Source organism: Triturus cristatus, chromosome 7, assembly GCF_964204655.1.
Source record: "Triturus cristatus chromosome 7, aTriCri1.1, whole genome shotgun sequence".
NCBI lineage: Eukaryota > Metazoa > Chordata > Amphibia > Caudata > Salamandridae > Triturus > Triturus cristatus.
This window is the reverse complement of record NC_140590.1, coordinates 809554015-809571970: the sequence shown is the minus strand read 5'-3', so window position 1 is coordinate 809571970 and position 17956 is coordinate 809554015. Positions and strand designations below refer to the sequence as shown.

The 17956-nt window shown below is 44.4% G+C and overlaps 1 protein-coding gene across 2 annotated transcripts in view; it reads right to left on the bottom strand.

Annotated features, from left to right (window-relative positions):
- Positions 1-871: 871 nt before the first annotated feature.
- Positions 872-17956, bottom strand: part of SPARC (secreted protein acidic and cysteine rich) — a 28701-nt gene continuing 11616 nt past the window's right edge. For both annotated transcript variants that reach the window (XM_085617670.1, XM_085617671.1), the window contains exons 2-10: positions 14525-14594; positions 13313-13366; positions 12957-13047; positions 11414-11535; positions 9842-9962; positions 7639-7772; positions 6078-6226; positions 3366-3514; positions 872-2216 (exon numbers count right to left, since the gene is read on the bottom strand). In XM_085617670.1, coding sequence (XP_085473796.1) covers positions 2188-2216; positions 3366-3514; positions 6078-6226; positions 7639-7772; positions 9842-9962; positions 11414-11535; positions 12957-13047; positions 13313-13366; positions 14525-14581 — 906 coding nt within the window. In that variant the 5' untranslated portion in view covers positions 14582-14594 and the 3' untranslated portion in view covers positions 872-2187. The remainder of the gene's footprint in view (positions 2217-3365; positions 3515-6077; positions 6227-7638; positions 7773-9841; positions 9963-11413; positions 11536-12956; positions 13048-13312; positions 13367-14524; positions 14595-17956) is intronic.

Below are 17956 nucleotides of genomic sequence, written 5' to 3'. Positions count from 1 at the left end.
AGTCTCAAAGGAGCTGGCAACGTATTTCTCTAGTCTATTTTTCTCTTATTTTTTTAATTATAATTTTGGATATCTGGGCCTTGATGTTTTTTTTTAATGAGGTCTTTAATCTGTGAACTAATTGTTGAATTTGTTTACAATTTGCTGCGTTTATTAGCTATGAGTTTTTAGTACTGTCCCATGTTCTGTGAATTTTGAGCAAGGGCCCGGCTGCATACAACACATACATGAAATTTTAAAAAACGCAGAGTTTTTATTGGAAAAATACGTGGTGCATGGCAGAGAAGGGCAAACATTTGTTTAATCACTCTGAAGTTAACTTCTAAATTTTCTGAGTCGAAACTGGGCAGAGGTAGTTTTCACAAATGTTTTTCAACCAGACAGGACACTATTAAAATATTTAAGAACACAAACTGAAAGAAGAACTCGCGCTTGCGTGCAATGAACTGTACATGGTGGAGAATTGAGCAAAATGTTTCCAATTTTTCTGAGTGAATACGAGTAAATATTTCTCAGCATACTTAAAGCGATTGTGATCCATCCAGCAGGATCATGGTGCGCATGCATGCACAGTGTGGAAAACAAACAGAATGATTGCATGCCATAGTGCTTGCAGACAAACGCAGTTTATGAATGAGTTATTTGCAGCCTAGGAGGGTGACTGCAGTGGGACATGCGCTGCAGGATTGATGGAACGCTCACACGCATGACCAGGATCACAGCATGCAGGCATCACTCGGTGAGCAGACGCACACACCATTATTGCATATACACAAGGAGAGGGTGATGTGTGAGTACGAGGCGAGTGAGACCAGTAGTAATTGTGATTATCGTCGCTAGCGGTCGATACAGAAATGCATGCAAGGCAGGCTTTCGCCATGTGACATAAATTCTTTATTGCGGGTTCCATTTTCACACAAAAACACAATAATACTTCAGAGAAATGAAGTCACTGCAAACCTTGAGAGTGGCAGAGCTCTCAGCCTGCGAGATCCTATCCACACTTCCAGGTGAAACATCCCTTATCAAGGAAAGACAACTCAGTCTAGCTGCAGCTGGCCAAGCCCATGAGCGCAGGACTCTGCAAAAATGCCAACTCCTCCCCAGCATGGCCTGAGCCTGAAAGAAACCCCACCTGCTCCACCCCACCCACACAATCAGCCATATATTTTGCAAAAATATATTACCACAATAGTGCGGTTCTAATTCTTTACCCAAAGCTTTTTTTTCAATTGCCAAATGCCCATAACAATCCCATTGCCTCCACTATCATAGGAATACATTTTTGCAGTCTTGCCTTCTTGTTGCAATTTCGCTCTGCAATGCGTGTCAACCTGTTACCTGCATGGAATGCCTCCAATGGGACCATGCCGCAGACATAACGCTGAGGAAAAAGGTCCTCAGACAACCGTTCATTTTTGCTACTGCACCTCTCCTCCACATCTTGTAAAAGTGGCCCCAACCAGAAATAATAGGGTCCAGAAGGAAATTTCGATGTTTATTCTTTGCACAGAGTTTTATTTTGTCAACACATTGCATTTCAACGCCCAAATCCAATGCTTATGCCCTCAACGTCTCTTCGTTGGCACCCTGCACACGACACCAACCATGGCTGGGCACCTGGATTTCACTGTTCCTTCCTAACCTTTTCTCTTTCCAGCCTCCTGCAAACCTGCTGCTGCATACCTTCTACCGCTACTTGACAGTCTTAATACATATTTTCTTGCCGGCAACATCCCTTCAACATAGAAAAGGGGCGAGCCCTCCCAAAAAACTGGGTGATTGAGGGGTAGTGGGCATTTAATTTAAAATATTTTCCTTAATTAACAATATAAACAAAGTTTTATTCAAAAAGTGAAACACTGGACCATCATGGAATTTTAGGAAACCTTACATGATAAATCAGGTGAAAGCAGACAATCATTTTGGGAAGAAAAAGCCCAAGAGTGACAGGGAGTGAGTAAAAGAATTAAGGTCTTAGTGGTTTAGGTTAAGGCCACTAGGAATGAGTTTTCTTGTCTTTCTTCCTTTTTAGCACCGTTAATATACTTCTTCAGATCTATATTAGCACCTTGTCCCAAGAAATTAAGTTTTTAAAAAAAACAAGAGGTCTGTGTTATTTTTCATTTTTTTTTCTGAAAAAAAAAGAAGCCAACTGGAAGAAAAGGCACATCAGCAACAGCCAGTTTAGATCACCAAGTCCTTGTCGATGTCCTCTGTAGTGAAAGAGACACAAAAAGGAGAGAAAGAAAGAAGTGTTAGTTGACCACAAAGCAATCTGGAAAAAATCTCTGAACGTCTTAAGTGAGAAAAAATGTGATCAGGTCTATAATACATGTGTCCTTCACAGTGCAAGACATGCAGGTAATTGAGGCTCTGAATGTTCCCAAAGCCCACATTTCCATGTGGTGCCAACATTCCGAACACCAGCAATCCCATCAGTGCATACTACTAGAGATGTGCAAAATAATCCTACCCAGCATCCGCCAACATCCGCAGTCAGTGCAAAATGTTTTTATGACTTTGGCAAAGTTGAGTTTTTGTTGCTTCCGCAAATTTCCAGGATTTATTTTTACAATTAGGGCTTTCATACTTTTTTACAACAAACTATACATTTCTTCACTAAGCTCAGCTTTTCAGGCACCAAGAACAATGATAGAATCCTACATAATTGTATAATACACAAATTATTCCAAACTTTCTTATCGTAAACTCATAAATAGCAATTGTATCTCTTTAACATATCATTCATTTACAAATAAATAATTCTGAAAAGATTTTGCTCGTTTAGAGAAAAATGCTACATATTTGCATTTTTAAATGCTTGTTTGTGTAGAATGTTATAATTTTAGCTAAAATTTGAGTTAGTGTAACTTTGCAGGAGATTTTGTCAAATGTGCCAGTTACAATTAACCATTTTTTGCCAGACAACATGGAGCAAAAACACTTTTTAAATGTGCATTCTTATGAAATACAGTTTTTAATCATGCAGTATTTTGCCTTGGCGATACAACCTACAAACCATGTCACAATAAAGCATAGTGTGATAACGTTGGACTTTACCTATTATACTACAGAATTACTCAGCTAAAGCTGTGGGCTTAGCACCTTAGAGTAGTTTGCTGTGTTAATGATTTGGCCAAGTAATGTGCAATATTGCGGTTGCAATGCTCTGGCCTTTGCTAAAGCTGGTGCACATGCGCAGTAACGTCATTTTGCTTAAGGCGATACATTCTGGGGCCTTGACATTGGATGTTCTCTGCTCAGGTTCTGCTCACAGGGCACCTTCCCATATACCTATGGAAAATGCAGTGCAGGCAAAGCAGCGTAGGATGAGCCTTATATCCCTTTTTTTCAATACTTACGTTCCTTGATACCGAAGCACTTGGCCCATTCGTCCAGGGCAATGTACTTGTCGTTGTCGGAGTCACACTCTTCGAAGAATCGTGTGGTGCAGTGCTCCATGGGGATCAGTGGGGCACGGAGGGGGGACAGCTCACTGTGAGACAGGTACCTGCAGAGATTACAGAGTGTGAATATCAGAAGCAAGACGACTGCCACACAAAGCAAGAGGAAGAAATGAGAGGAAGCCATCTTACAAGGGATGCCAACCTACAATAAAGGTTAAAGATTAGGAGATAAAATTGAAGAGACAAATGTTTAAAGGCATAGGAAAGGGGAAGGTATGAACAAGGCCATCACAAGTGGTAGACAACTGGGGCTGTTTGTCCCAGGCCCACAGTTCCCTGAGCTGCTTCTGCAAAATGCAGTTCAATATATGATATATTCACAATCAGACAGGTAATGACAGTCACCGCTATGTTGCATCGTTTGAAAAGTCATCACGGCCAGCACCCGTGCTTATCTGGCAGACAAGCCAGGACACCATTAGACTGCAGACTAAGAAGAGTAAGAAATAAAAAAACAAGGCAGCAGGCCTTTGCTATCTATGCATGCAAGACCTGGAACACCATCCATGTATCCATCCCAACACCTTCCAATTGAGGAAAGAGTTGAGCACTCACCTCTTGAAACAACACTACATCACAATGCGTTAACCGTCCACAGCCCAGCTACCTTTCCTACCACTTGCTGACTTTATGCTTGTCTTTGACTGTGTATATTGCTCCGCTGTCTTTAGGCTTGGTTTGTACTATGAAATACTGTATACATACATACATACACACATACATGCATACATGCATGCATACATAAATACTCTTTTTAGTGACTCCAACTGATTTTCCAACAGTAACAAAGCCACTAAAGGGCTTGTTCTGGACCTGTGTAATTCTTCAAGTCCCAAGATCCGCAACCATGAGTGCAGTCTCAGGACCTTTTGGAGCTGTCTCCTATTGGTCTAGACATGTTTACATCATTTTGCTTCATAGGTGCCTGTCTCATACTGTGTTTCAGTTGGCGACCCTCCTCCTGATATTAGTGGTACGCTATAGTCAAACAAAGGTCTCATTGGACCTGGTGACTTAGTTGGGGGATATTTTCTCAAAGGTTTCATAATATCTGATTGCAGTATACTGAAAGATGACTCAATGGCTTCTTCGAAATCTTTTAAACCAGTGTATGTATCTTTTGTGCCTCCCTTTCTTCCTGCACTACATTTATCATCAGTGTCGATGGGGGCAGAGTTAGGGAATTTTCACTGATCGTCATTGATTTTGATGTTTCATTGACATGGGTCTTTGTGGCTTGCAGTGCTGAGTTTGAGACCTACCGTTTTGTCACAGGAACTTTCAAGAACTTTCAGTAGGTTCAGAATCATATTCTTCCAATTCCAGAGAACTGCTTGTCATTTCTTCAGGTTTGCCACCTCTTGCCTGCTTGTTTGATTGTCTCTTATGGTGAGGTTTTAAAGTCCCAACTAGTGTGTAGTTAACAATTTTCGCTTTGAGCACGGTTTTAACGATGTTCAATGTTTTGGGACTGAAGAATTCTTCTCCTTTTTGTCACCAGTGAGTAACTTGAGTTCTAGAACAGTTTCCTCATAAGATGCTGCAGCCCCCTCTTGTCTATGATTCAAACACCGAACATGTATCACATGGACGTCATTTGGGGGTACTCAAAGGTCTCAGCTGCGACCTCTAGTTTGCTCCCTTCTACTCCTGACACTTCCTTTGCAACCCCTGGCCTCGGTGGGGGCAAATCGTTTTTCTCCTCTGAGGCCAGAGGTTGCAAAGGAAGTGGCAGCAGTGGCAGGGAGCAACCTAGAGGTCGCTGCTGCGACCCTTGGCTACACTTAAATGACATCCATGACGTATCAAAAGCCTGGGTATTTTGCACCTAGTGCTGAAGCTTTTAAACTTTAAGAGCTGTAAAAGAAGGATCACAGTTGAAAATGGCTACTTTAATGCCTGCCAGGAATACACAAAACGTACCATGGCAGATATAGATGGTTTTACTAATGCAGATCCAGACCTCCTACCCCCCACTTCCCCATTGTGCCAAATGGCATACCAATAAATCCCATTCAAGGGATGGGAACCGGGTGAAACAAAGCATGGTTGGCCTTGAATGCCCACAAAATGCACATTTATGAACATTCTCTAACTGAAATCCGAACCTTTCCCGCCCTGGAGATGGTTGGAAAATTACTCACTTTCCAGGGTGAGAAGGAGAAACGGATCACCCCCAGGTCTAGTGGGGTGTAGTGGAAGGACTTCCTCCATACCGGGAAAAAACGGTGTTTTTGCACATTTGGCTAACCTTTCCACTATGCAGGCTTTTAGGCTATGTACAACTCCTACATAGGGAAACAGGTAGTCTTTAAACAAATCACATGGAGGTGGAATGGTCTGTCTAAAAACCTGAACTTGATGTACAAAAAATATTACAATGAAACAAATATTCTCCTAAAATCATCTATTATCTGAAAACTTTTAAAAACTAAGATGTACTTTCCAAACAAACCACTAAACGTCAGATATTTGTAAAGCCTGCGAATCAATGACAAAATCGGGCCGAAAAACACAAGCATGCACTTTCCCTAAAGTAACCACCCCTTTCACCTACCCAGCTAAGTTTCTGTAATTGACGGGCGACATGCAGCTAAGGTTACCTACCCGTCAACGGGGTGCTGGTCCAGCTGTCCAAACTGCCAGTGGACTGGGAAGACATACATGTTATAATTCTTCTCAAAGTCACGAGCCAGCAGCTCCACAGTGTGATCTCCAGCTTCCAGGCGCTTCTCGTTCTCGTGGATCTTCTTCACCTGGAAGACAGATGGTGGGAGTATGGAGTAATCAGCTTTACAACCATTCCTCTAATACCTCACCAGTGGAGCATCATTGGGATCCAGGAATGCGGACCGCCATCTTGTCACAGCTCCATAATGTGTGTGTAAACTGATCTTACACCATGAATTGAGAAGATTTTGAGAATTAATGAGATTTCCTAGTTATTTTGATACCGTGAAGCTGTTTTGTACAAAAAGGTTACACTGTGCATAGATCTGGCTGTCATATTTGTGCAACATATAGTATTATATGCGTAGTTATGGCATGCTGTGTTGGAAGCTTTATAGTGCGTCAAAGTGTGGGGAGGGTAAACGAGAGCTGGAAAGTAGAGAACAGGAAAGAATGGAACAAGAAAGAGCGAACGTCCTAGAAGCTCGCTCAATGGCTTGATCATCCCCAACATTTTTCAATCTCTTGGAGAGGAATGAAATTATCTAGTGGGAATCCAGCTTTACACATCTGATCAGGAAGTACCATATATTGGTCTCCATGTGAAAAAGGTTGGTGTTTTTATACAGTAATGAGTGCTTCCAGTACTCGTGCGTGGCACAAGGTCAGGCTGGTGGGGATATTGATGGTGTAGAGGCATGAGCGTGGCACTGTATGTGTACTTGTAGTGTTTGAATATAGCTATGGTCTTTTGAGCAGTGATGGGTTTTGTACTTGTGTATTGAACTAGGGTCGTAACGCAGGCCCCTGCAGCTCCTGCGGTGCAGGAGACCCTCAAAACTTCAGGTGGTCCCCATATAGCCCAAGACCAATGAATTTCTGTCAAATGTGGGAGGCTCAGCGGCCCCTAATCACATTCTGCAGGGGTCCTCAACATTTATCGTTATGCACTGTATTAAACTGAACCATATTTAGTATTTTGGTACTGCTCAGTGTATTTGCAATATATGGATTAGTATTTTCTACAATATGTACGGAATATTTATCAGTTTGTGGTATTTTTCTGCTTGTGTTAGCATTCTGTGTGTGCAATATTCTGTTCTGTATTATTCTGTTATAGATATTGTTCAGTGTGATATGGGTGACATTGTTCTGGATGTTATTCTATCCTGTTAGCGGTATTCTTTAATAAGTCATATTTTTCTCAGTCTGTCTGTTGTATTGCTCTGTGTGTATTGTCATTTTCTCTATATGATACTGTTGTTCAATTTGTAATATTTCTTTGTTGGTTCTATTTTTCTCCATGTGGTCTTAGGGTTTTGTTGTATAGCTCTTAACTAGGTACTGCTTTCTGTGCATTGTGTCTTTTAAAGATACTGTTCTCAGCGTGGAACTGTTCCACGTGGAACTGATGTGTGTTTAATGTGCATCTAGCTGGGTAAGACGTATTGTTTTATGTTTGGTATATATGGATTGAGTGTTGGTGCCTTGTCCTTACCCTGAGTTTCTGCTTCTCGTTCAGCAGGTTGTTGTCTTCGTCACGTTCGTACAGAGTGACAAGGACGTTCTTCAGCCAGTCGCGCATGCGCAGGGGGAATTCGGACAGCTCAATGTCCAGGCATGGAGCAATGTCTGCAACAAAAAACAATGAAAACACTCAGCACCATGTTATATCCCGTGCAGGTAGATGTGACCTTTGACCACTGCTGGAGTCAGACAATCATCTCGGTGCTACCTCTTAGTAGAGCTCTCTCAAGACTGAAGCTCTCATTGCATGAACATGGATGCCACGGGGAAGGGGTTGTCTGCTTTCGGTTCTGGTGACAATTACAAACCACTGTGCTTTCAGCCTTGTAGCTTATGATGTCACCAAAACAACTCAATGGAAATATTGGACCGCAGTTAACCCATTAAGTATGCTCAAAGCAGACATACACAAAACCATTCACTTCAAGAAGGACAACATGTTGCCCAAAGAGCAAAACTCTATAACCTTTACATTAAAGAGAGCAACATGTTACACATAGGAGGTAACCAAAATAGCCTGCAAGTCAGTGACTACAACAACACATTACACACAGGAGACAACCACTTCAACTTCTCCACAAACAAAAGTGCAAAAGATCAACAACACAGACAGTCAACATAATGCTCACATCTACACAGTGCTCAAGGATAATATATGTAAAAGCGCAACACATGCGCAGAGGAGACAACTACTAATAACATAGCCTAAATGAGAAAGGTATAGCACTCAAAGGAGACTGCGATCATTGTGTCCACACCAATCAAGTCATCCAGTCGTTATCTGTAGAAGAAAACCAAACTCCTGAGGTGGATGCGTGGGTAGATAGGACGTATGGAGAGACTCTATAACTCTTTCCATTCAATGGGTCACAGAAGATAGAGCTCTCATACATACCTTCAGTGCAGTGGCACCAGGGTTCAAAGGTGTGAAGGGGCGAACTGCACTGGTTGCCTACCTCATTATCACTGTGCTGTGTGTGTTGATTTACATTCCAGAACAAAGCCAGGCAGCTGCGAGCTAACTGGCTGGTAAGGGGTTTGGAAGGAAAGTAAGAAACCTATGCTCTGAATAGTGCTTGAAATGAGAAATAAGTTACTCCAGGCACTCTCCATCGCCTGGAGATGAAATGGGAGGGGCAGAGGGGGGAGCATAATAAGTAATGTTAAGCATCATGTCACCACTATTTTTTGGCACATGTCAGTGTGGCTGCAATACCTTAATATTACATTAACTATACTTCTCACTGGGGTTGTGTACATAGTAAGGGACTGAAGCAGCACATCTCAGCAGAGCTGCTATTTCTTTAGATGAAGGGACACTAATAACGTGTGTTACGTGTAGTGGGCGATAGCAGCACGGCTCAGCAAACATATGGCCATCCCTGGCATTTAGTGCACATCCTGTCATTTGGAAATCATCTCCGGCATCTAATGGGCATTCCCTGCATTTATCGAGACACGATGCCTGCTATGCTGTGATTTTGCCTGACATATGACCCCCATCTTATCTGTGGCGGGCAGGCAATTTGTGTATTTAGCACACAAAAAATGCAATTTGAAGCTAAAATTATTGTATTTTCAGAAAGATAATGAGTTGCAGGGTATATTGATTTTTAGCAAAAATGAAAAGCTAGTGTCTGTGGGGCAACATAATGTATTTTTAGTGACAACCTTTTGTTAGGTCAAATGTTATTTTAAAAAAAAAATTAAATGTAGTATTTGGAAGTAAAATGTGGGGTTTATTTTCAGACAATAGCCCGCGAATGTTGTGAATTTACATGTTTAAAACTGATAGTTAAGTGATAATTCATGCTGAGTTCACCATTGTTTCCTTTGTTCCAGCAGTCCAGAGGACACCCGGCCCCTTTCATGATGCTTGTGCAAAGAGAGAAGAAAAACAGAACAGAAGCAGCAGGGCGGTAGGAGAAAGGGAACATGGGGCGCCGAACGTGGGGAAGAGGAAGAAGAATGAGAAAACTGAGCGAGAGAAAGAGAGTGAAAGAGAGGGGGGAACGGAGCAGGGAACGGATGTGAAAAGTGTAGGATGGAGAGGGAGATGAAAAGGGATTTATAAAGACAGTATCAAGGCACAGTGAAAGTATGGTGCTTCCTGGACAGCTATGATATCTTAATGGTGAGCGGATAGATCTCAGTGTAGGTCTGGCTGAGCTTACATTTGCACGGTCCGATGTAGTCCAGGTGCAGCTTGTGGCCCTTCTTGGTGCCCTCGAGAGTGCATTTGGTGGCAAAGAATTGGCAGGCAGAGTCATAGGTCTTGTTGTCATTGCTGCACACCTATGGCAGGAAGGACATGACAACCAGTGAAAAACATGAATGAAAGGCATCAGAAGACACCGCAGCACCGAAACAACTGCGCAATACTATTTTTATTTACCGCTATGGGCTTCCTCTAGTCACTTTTTCAAGTCTAAATACTCAGGGTGGATTTGCGGAAGGGAAAAATAATGCAACAGGTTTGCTCCTCATCACAACCTGCACCCCCTCTGATTGTGAATAGTGTAACCGTATGAGCAGCCCCACCCCACTATTGTTGGTAGAGCATTACTAACATCTCCCTGGCTCAATCCATCTCAAAGGACAGCTGTATCTGCCATCTATGCCCACTGAACGCTGGCGGTATCCTTCTCAACCATTATATGCAGCCCATCCTGGCCCCCAAAGTCAGGATTGTATACCGGTATATCAATCAATCAATCAATCAATCAATCAATCAATCAATCATGGCATTTATCACTGGCCCCTGCAGTCTTGTTGGTGTTACATTATTAGACCTCTTCTAATCACTTCAGTCTTATGAGTGGAACACTATCGGCGCGCTCTTTTCCTTCTGAATCTCATGGATGCCCTTTTTTCTGTCTGCTCCTATTTCCATAAATATTGCTGGGGCAGTGGTATCAGACCTTTCCAAAATCCCTGATCTTTGTTTGATTTATCACCAGTAACCAACATAATCTTGCTGCTGTAGTAGTATTACCTGACGCCTGGCCCCTTGAATCGGGGTTCTTGCCGAGAGAGATGTATTGGCCCCCTGCTCCCAGTCCTCCAATATCCTCATGAATATTGCAGCCGTAGAGGTATTTGCCCGTCCCAAACCCCTGAATCTTTCAGATGTAATTTATCAAGTCTTAGCTAACCTATGCACTTTTCCTGGTGGAGAGGTTGTGGCCATTCCCTAAACCCCTGAATTCCTCAGTCTTTGTGTCGCGAGATTCAGGGCTTTGTTGTCTCCCGTTAAGAAGCTTCCTAATGAAGCAGGATTGACCCTTCTGTAACTATTTTCCTTTACTGGTTGGTGACTAGTCACATGAATACTGCCCTTTCCAGAGCCCCTGAACGTAAAAAGGTGTGCTCTGTTGACATGCACTTATTAATGTGTAGCAATATCATCGCTCTTGTTGCCTCCACTAACCTCTGATCCGTGTTGATTTAGCACATCAGTTCTCCCCCACATGCCTCAATGTGGCTTGTATACCGGTGTCAGTTCTCTTTAATACTCCTAATTTTGCTGATTCAGGAGTAGGAGACCGCCCACCCGAATCTCTTAGGAGTACCCGTGAATTAATGGCAGAGTGACCAGTCTCCATTCTACCCAAAGACTTTGTTGTAGATGCTATAGTTGCAACCTGTCTCCATTCTACCAGGAGTCTTTGTAGTAGAAGCAATAGCCTCTCCCCGCCTCAACATCTCTTCAGAAGCAGAAAGAGCATGGTTCCTTTCTGACTTACCCGCTCAAACTCACTGACGCTGGCTGGACAGCTGGAAGGGTCCTGGCACACGCACATGGGGTTGTTGCTCTCATCCACCTCACACACCTTGCCATGCTTGCAGTGATGGTTCAGGCATGGATCTAAGGGGAATCCAAGAGGTCAAATGAGAAAGACACATGGCGAGCAGCAGGATCAGCCTACTGGAGCGCACTCTGTATTGGGACTTTTCCTACCTCTGCCCTCGGATGGGGGGCAACTAACAGGAAGATTAGCAGAGTTCCCAACAGGGTGGTGATGCAGAAAGACTAAGACAGATTCAGTAAAATGCAAAGCAATAACAGAGCTCTAGGCAGGGTGTTGCTCTGCCCTGTGGACAGGAGGATGGACAGTCCTCATGTGGGTGACAAGGCCCCAATCACATACCAGGAATGGCTCATTTGCTGAAAAGCGTTAGTGTTGGCTGAATCGATTTGTAGGTACCAGATGTGCTCAACAGGCCTGTCTACCATGCAGTACTATGCTCTAGGGTGTCAATAAGAAGGCACACGTGGCAGCCAGTGTAAACGTGGAGAGAGCTATAGAGGCCAGGTTCACTTATTGGTGTGCCAGAGAGAGGCCAAGCCTTGAAACAAGTGGCAAAGTAAGGGTCGAGGAAGTCCTGGTTCTCCAGCCAGTGTTGTCGTGGAAAGAGATAAAGAGGCTAGACTATGCAGTGACTTGTACCAAAGCTAGTCTGAGAGAGGCCAAGCTCTGCAGTCAATGGGTGAAGTAAGAGAATTCGAGAGCTAAATGGTCTACAACCAGTGATTAGAGAAACCCAGAGAGATCAGACAGTGCAGCCATTGTGGTGGGAACAGATTCAGAGAAGACCTGGGCAGCAGACAATGTGATGAGCATAGACTGCAGAGAGAACAAGATTTTCATCCAATGTGAAAGGGGAATAAGCAAGAGATGCCAGCTTCTACAGCCAGTGAGAGAAACGGAGAAACCAGATGTAAGAGCCATTGTGACAGCGGCAGCCAGGTCCTGCCCAAGAATGACGGGGAGGGAGGCGCAGAGTCTGGCCTGTGCCGCTGTAGCCACAGAAGAGGCCAAAAGAAGCCAAGATCTCAGGCCAGTGTGAGAGGTGAGCAGTCCAAGGAGGCCAGACTATGCTATCAGTAGTCAAAGCATAAAAGCATCCGGCATTGCTTTTTAAGTGTTCTGTTCTCTTGTGAGTTTAACATCAGGACACACATGAAGTTAGGTCCCCTGCTTCCTGTGAGAAGGAACCCATTGAACACGCAGAGTCCATGCATTACAAACTATCTGGGCGCAAGTCCCAAGAGTTAGCTATCACAGGTGCATAACGGACACTCCCGCACCCCCACGGTGCAGGGGGGTCCCATTCATCTAGACATAAAGGGGAGACCCCCAGCTTGTCAGCTCGAGGGTATGGGTATTCCGAGGGCCCCCCTCACCATTACAATAGGATAGGGCCCCCTAAGGTTTCCTAAGCCATCATGCAATAGGATGGGTATGAATGACAGCCGCATCCAACGGTAAGGGACAGGCTGCTTACTCTCTGGAACCACTGTTTCCTCCTCCTCCTCGTCGATGGCTTCATCAAACTCTCCAACCTCAACCTGCACGGGGTTCATCCCCACTGCCTCCTGAAAAGCAAGGGTTAAAACAGTTGAGTCAGAGTTGAATTCTGATGGAGGGCTATGGAAACATTATTACTGGAAGTGGCTACATGGCAAGATCAGAAATCTAGAGTTGAGTGCAATGAGGAGAGATGGGGAGGAAAGGGGAAAGGGATGAGAGGGAAAGAAAGGGGTAGGGACGGACAGAGAGGAGGTAAGGGGAAGGAAAGGGAGAGGAAGGGGTCTTGCATTGGATTGATGTGATGATCTAAAAATATTTAGCTGTGCTTACTTCTGCTACGGCATCCTCGACTACCTCAGCCTCTTCTAGCAGAGCATCCTGCTGCTGTGGAAAGCAAAAAGAAAACGGCGGTCAGAGAGATAGCTTCACCATTCTAGAAGACGAGGTGCAGCGGCTGACCATCACCAGCAGGATACTGGTTGACTTTGAGCCCCACTCCAACACCGCCTTCCACACGAGGCCCCCACACACATGATAAGATGGCCAAGTATCAGCCCCAGGGACACACTCTACATGTACACACAAAAGCCCTGTCGTGCTCTGCCTTCTAACACAAGGATTGCCCAGGGGGTCAAGGAGAGGATTCATAAAAGGCGGGTGCTTCCTGTACATCTTCCACACAGATTCACAGTGGAGGCAAATGTTGAAAGCTCACGGCAGCCTTTTTAAACCAGAAAAACAACAGAGGGACAGATGTAGGGCAGGAATCACAGAGGTATTCAATGTCTGTTTTGTAAGCCTTGCACCTTCCCCCTCACCCTCCCATGAGTTGCATTAACAGCCTTGGGGCATTGTATTCCATTTCTACAAGCTTCTTTTTCATCCCACCAGGGGTATGCCTTACCCTCAGCGAGGGGCTCTGCAGTCCCTCCTTCCTCTCCCACGACCAGAGAGGCACTGCAGCCCTATCACACCCCTGCCCCGTGGCCCACCAGAAACATTAGCATCCTTTTAAACCCCCACATACATGAGAGACCCGCATGCACTTCACGGCTCAGATGTTTCTGGATTAGCCCCAACTACCAGGGCCCCAACAGAGAACAGAGGCTCCCTGTGCGCCGTCATTAATCCCCTCCACCACCTGCCCGCCAGGGATTACTGTACCTGCTGCCTCTTCTACCTGTTCAAACTGCTACCGTGAGGGGGACAGGGAGGGGCAGGGAAGGCTGGATGGGCGGAGCCTCCTGTCGCACAGTGATCGCTTTGTCAGATACTACTGAATGGGAGAGGCGAGGTCCCCCGCGCCATACCCCAGATATAGCCCTGTTCCACCCACACACACATGCACACTCACAGATACACCAGCACTCCATTGACGCATGTATGTATGTATATGGCATTTCTATAGCACAAACCTAGCCAGATGGCAGTGGAGCTCTCCACGGGCTCTAGAACAACACACATCAAGTCAACAAGTGATAGGAGAGGCAGCTGTGATGAGGACAGTTATTACGCACCGGGCCCCATCCTTGCAATACTTACTGGAGCAGCGAGCGACTTGCCAGCCAGGCAGAGGAGGAAGAAGATCCAGGCCCTCATGATGCAGGGGAACCTGTAAGATGGAAAGAGCACAGGCGCCATTAACATTCATGGTCTCTTCCTTAATTATTGTGCTCTTTACAGCACAGCTCTGCCACCTTCAAGCTGATTCAGAGCCATATAAGGCATTTCAGGATAGGAAAACAACTAACAGGACATAGTGTGGCATCCAGGAGGCACTAGATAGAAAAATACATAGACAAGTGTAGGCACCAATCCTACAGGAGGGAGGGGGTGCATACACTTTTACGGTCTTGTAGGTCGAGCAATCACTGTTTTTTAGATAGACATGGACGTCAATTAGTGTTCATCAGGAGTCCCAACTCATACCCCAGCTTGTCCTTTGGCTCCGCTGGTACTGCCCTTGCTGCATCAGGTCTTGATGGCCATAGACAGTAAGCCCAGCTTACTTTCTGCAGTTTCCAACATTTGTCCTTTACAAGATCCCCCGGCCAGCAAGAAGGAAGCTGTAGAAGAGCAAATTTTGGTGCAAGCTCTTCTATAACCGCTGTGAAGTTGCCATGGATGAGACAGTGTGTACTGTCGCGTCCACTGCCTCTTGCATTTTGGTAAAGCAACACATGTTTGTTGATGACGCCATGTCCACGGCAATTTTAATTTTTCCCGTCAACTATCAGGAATAGGCTTTAACTCTTAGGCTGGGTTTCAAGATGTTCCAGAGCGAGGCATCCCTTCATTTTTGATTCAGGTTTTGAAAATCCACCTGGGACCTCCCGTCTGTAAGACGTCTGCTGGGACAGAAAGGAGCCATTGCCAGTTGACCAACCGTGAAAGTTGATCCCTCTCAATGCACCCTCTAGAATCCAGCCGGGATCAAAGGGGGATCTCTGGCAATGGTGTTGGCAACTCAGCCCCACTCTGGTTCTCATCTGAAATATACAGGAATTAACCCAAGATACGCCTACATGGGCACGGAGCTCAAGCAGGTATACGAAGTTCAAAGTAATAAGGTAACATGGTTTTAATACGTTGGCAGGAAGTGGGGGCGGGTCTGTAAAATGCAGCTTTGTGTTTGTAGGGACCGTAGGAGTGCTACAAAAGTTCTGCCTTATTTGTACATTGCAGTTCAGTCATTCAAATGTCTCAACATTGCAACTCCACACAATAAGCATGTGCAGAGTACCGGCCAAGAAGAGGGACTAAGAGCAACGCCCCTTAATTTGCCTCAATCTGATTGTTTATTGTTGGACGAGTGGCTCAGTGTGGTCTCAGACAAGATTCAAGGCATCAGTGCCTAAATGCAGCCCTTTGCCTTCGAAAAACCTTCATTTGCAAACTTTTCTGCATTAATATTCTCTAGACAAAACCGACCAGTATGACACCTCTCTGAAACTACACTTCCTCCCCAGATATGGTCATTTCTGCTTCTGTTACACATGAAAGGTACTACCACCCTTGTAACTATGCTACAGTTCTCTCTTAAGTAATACTCCCAACCTTTCAATCTATTTTCACACTGCTTGATACAGTTAATTTGCTTTTCAGACATTGCCTGCAATGTGTTAATAAGCATGGCCTCCAAGTTCTACCTAATACTATTGCTGCTCAACATACATGGCCTTCAATTCACCCCAAAACCATTATGCCACAACAAACATGGCCTCCAACTCATGCAAACGCATTCTACCTCAATCAGTATGCCCTGCAATTCACCTTGGTAACACCTAACATCCTCAAACATTGCCTCCCTTTCACCGTGGTACAATCATGAACTGTAGTATTCTATGTACCGCAATTCAGTCTGTCTGCACAAACAGGGCCTGATTCCGAAAGCTGACCCTAACTTTTTCAACAAGCGTCCTCATCCTTAATTGTTCTTTGGTACATCACTTCCCTAGACCCAAACCACGCAGAGCACAACATTGGACCAACAGCAAAATGCACCACATGCACCATACAAAATCACAGAATGCACCACCTGCACAGAACACTTGATTTCTCAATGAACCAGTAGCACAACATGCCATTCTATCAAAAACATTCCATATGTGAGTGAATGTTGAAAACAAGGATTAGCTTGAGCATTCCACCCAACAAAGTCAGAAATTAGTATGTTTTATATGTGAAATTCCAAATTTGTACTAGGTCCCTTGTGATACATTACTTTTTAAATCATTATTCGACAACCCATTTCTTTTATGGTAGCCAGGCCAATTGACAACCTATATAGCAGAATCAATCAATCAATCAATCAAAGACATTTATAGAGCGCACTACCTACCCATAGGGTCTCAAGGCGCTAGGGGGGGGGGGGGTGCCGTTACTGCTCGATTAACAGGTGTTCATTGTCACCCAGCTCTAGGGAACTGTCCTCAGCCTCACAGAAGTGCACGGTAGAGTCCGACTATTTACAATTGTGAATGCATTTGTTAAACTAAACAGTTATTTCTACAGTGCACGCTCAACCAGCTAAACTATCTTGTTAACTAGGCCCTTTTTCAAGCTCAGCTTAAAAAAACACTAGGTTTGGGATTTTCTCCCCTAACCAACCCTCTGCTCCTAGAAAATTTAGCATGTTATAATGCAAAAGAAAATCCAGTTATCAATGGATTCAGGTTCTGCCCAACTCAAGCTTTTTTTGTAGTTATATGAAGCTCGCTTGGAGCCAGAGTTTTATACTGCAGTGGGGATAGAAGGGTCGTTAGCTGCCCTGAATACCCCATATTGATAGTTTTAATCCTGCCAGAGGTTGACATATAATAAAGAGTTACGGGTCAACCCCTAGGTAGTTTTATAATTATATCTGCACCTCTCTTGGTCCCTTTTTCCAGGAGAAAAATGTGTTTTCCTTTATGATTTGAGTGACACTCTTGTGTTTTTGCCTTTCTTTATTACACTCTACCCTCACCACTATCCTTCATCTTCTCTTTTAAAAAATTGCGCTCCATCCAGTGTGTTGGTCTGCACCTGGGTGTATGATGCGGCCCAATGATGAAGCATGACACTACCAAGTGTGTGAGGGCAGTATTAAGAATTCTTTTGAATTTCCCGTTTCTAATGTATAGTATATCTATTGTTGCCATGAAGTTTTCCTCTGTCGTGTGAGATTTATATATTGGTAAGGGAGTCAGAGAAGACTCAATCCCTTGTCTCTTCTTTCTTGTGATATTTAGCGTTCCCACCTATCTCTCACAATGCCTGCAGGTCATCCAAAATGCGGCTGCCCATCTCATCTTTGGACTACCTCCTTGCTGGTCCATCACCCATCACCTAAAACACCTCATTTGAGTTCCAGCCATCAAATGCTCCATCTTCAACTGTCTGTGCATCACTCTTTGGGTGTTCACAGCCTTTTCCTCCAATAACAATCATGTGGCCAAACGCAGCTCTGTTAGAAGTGTGGTCTAGGATGTA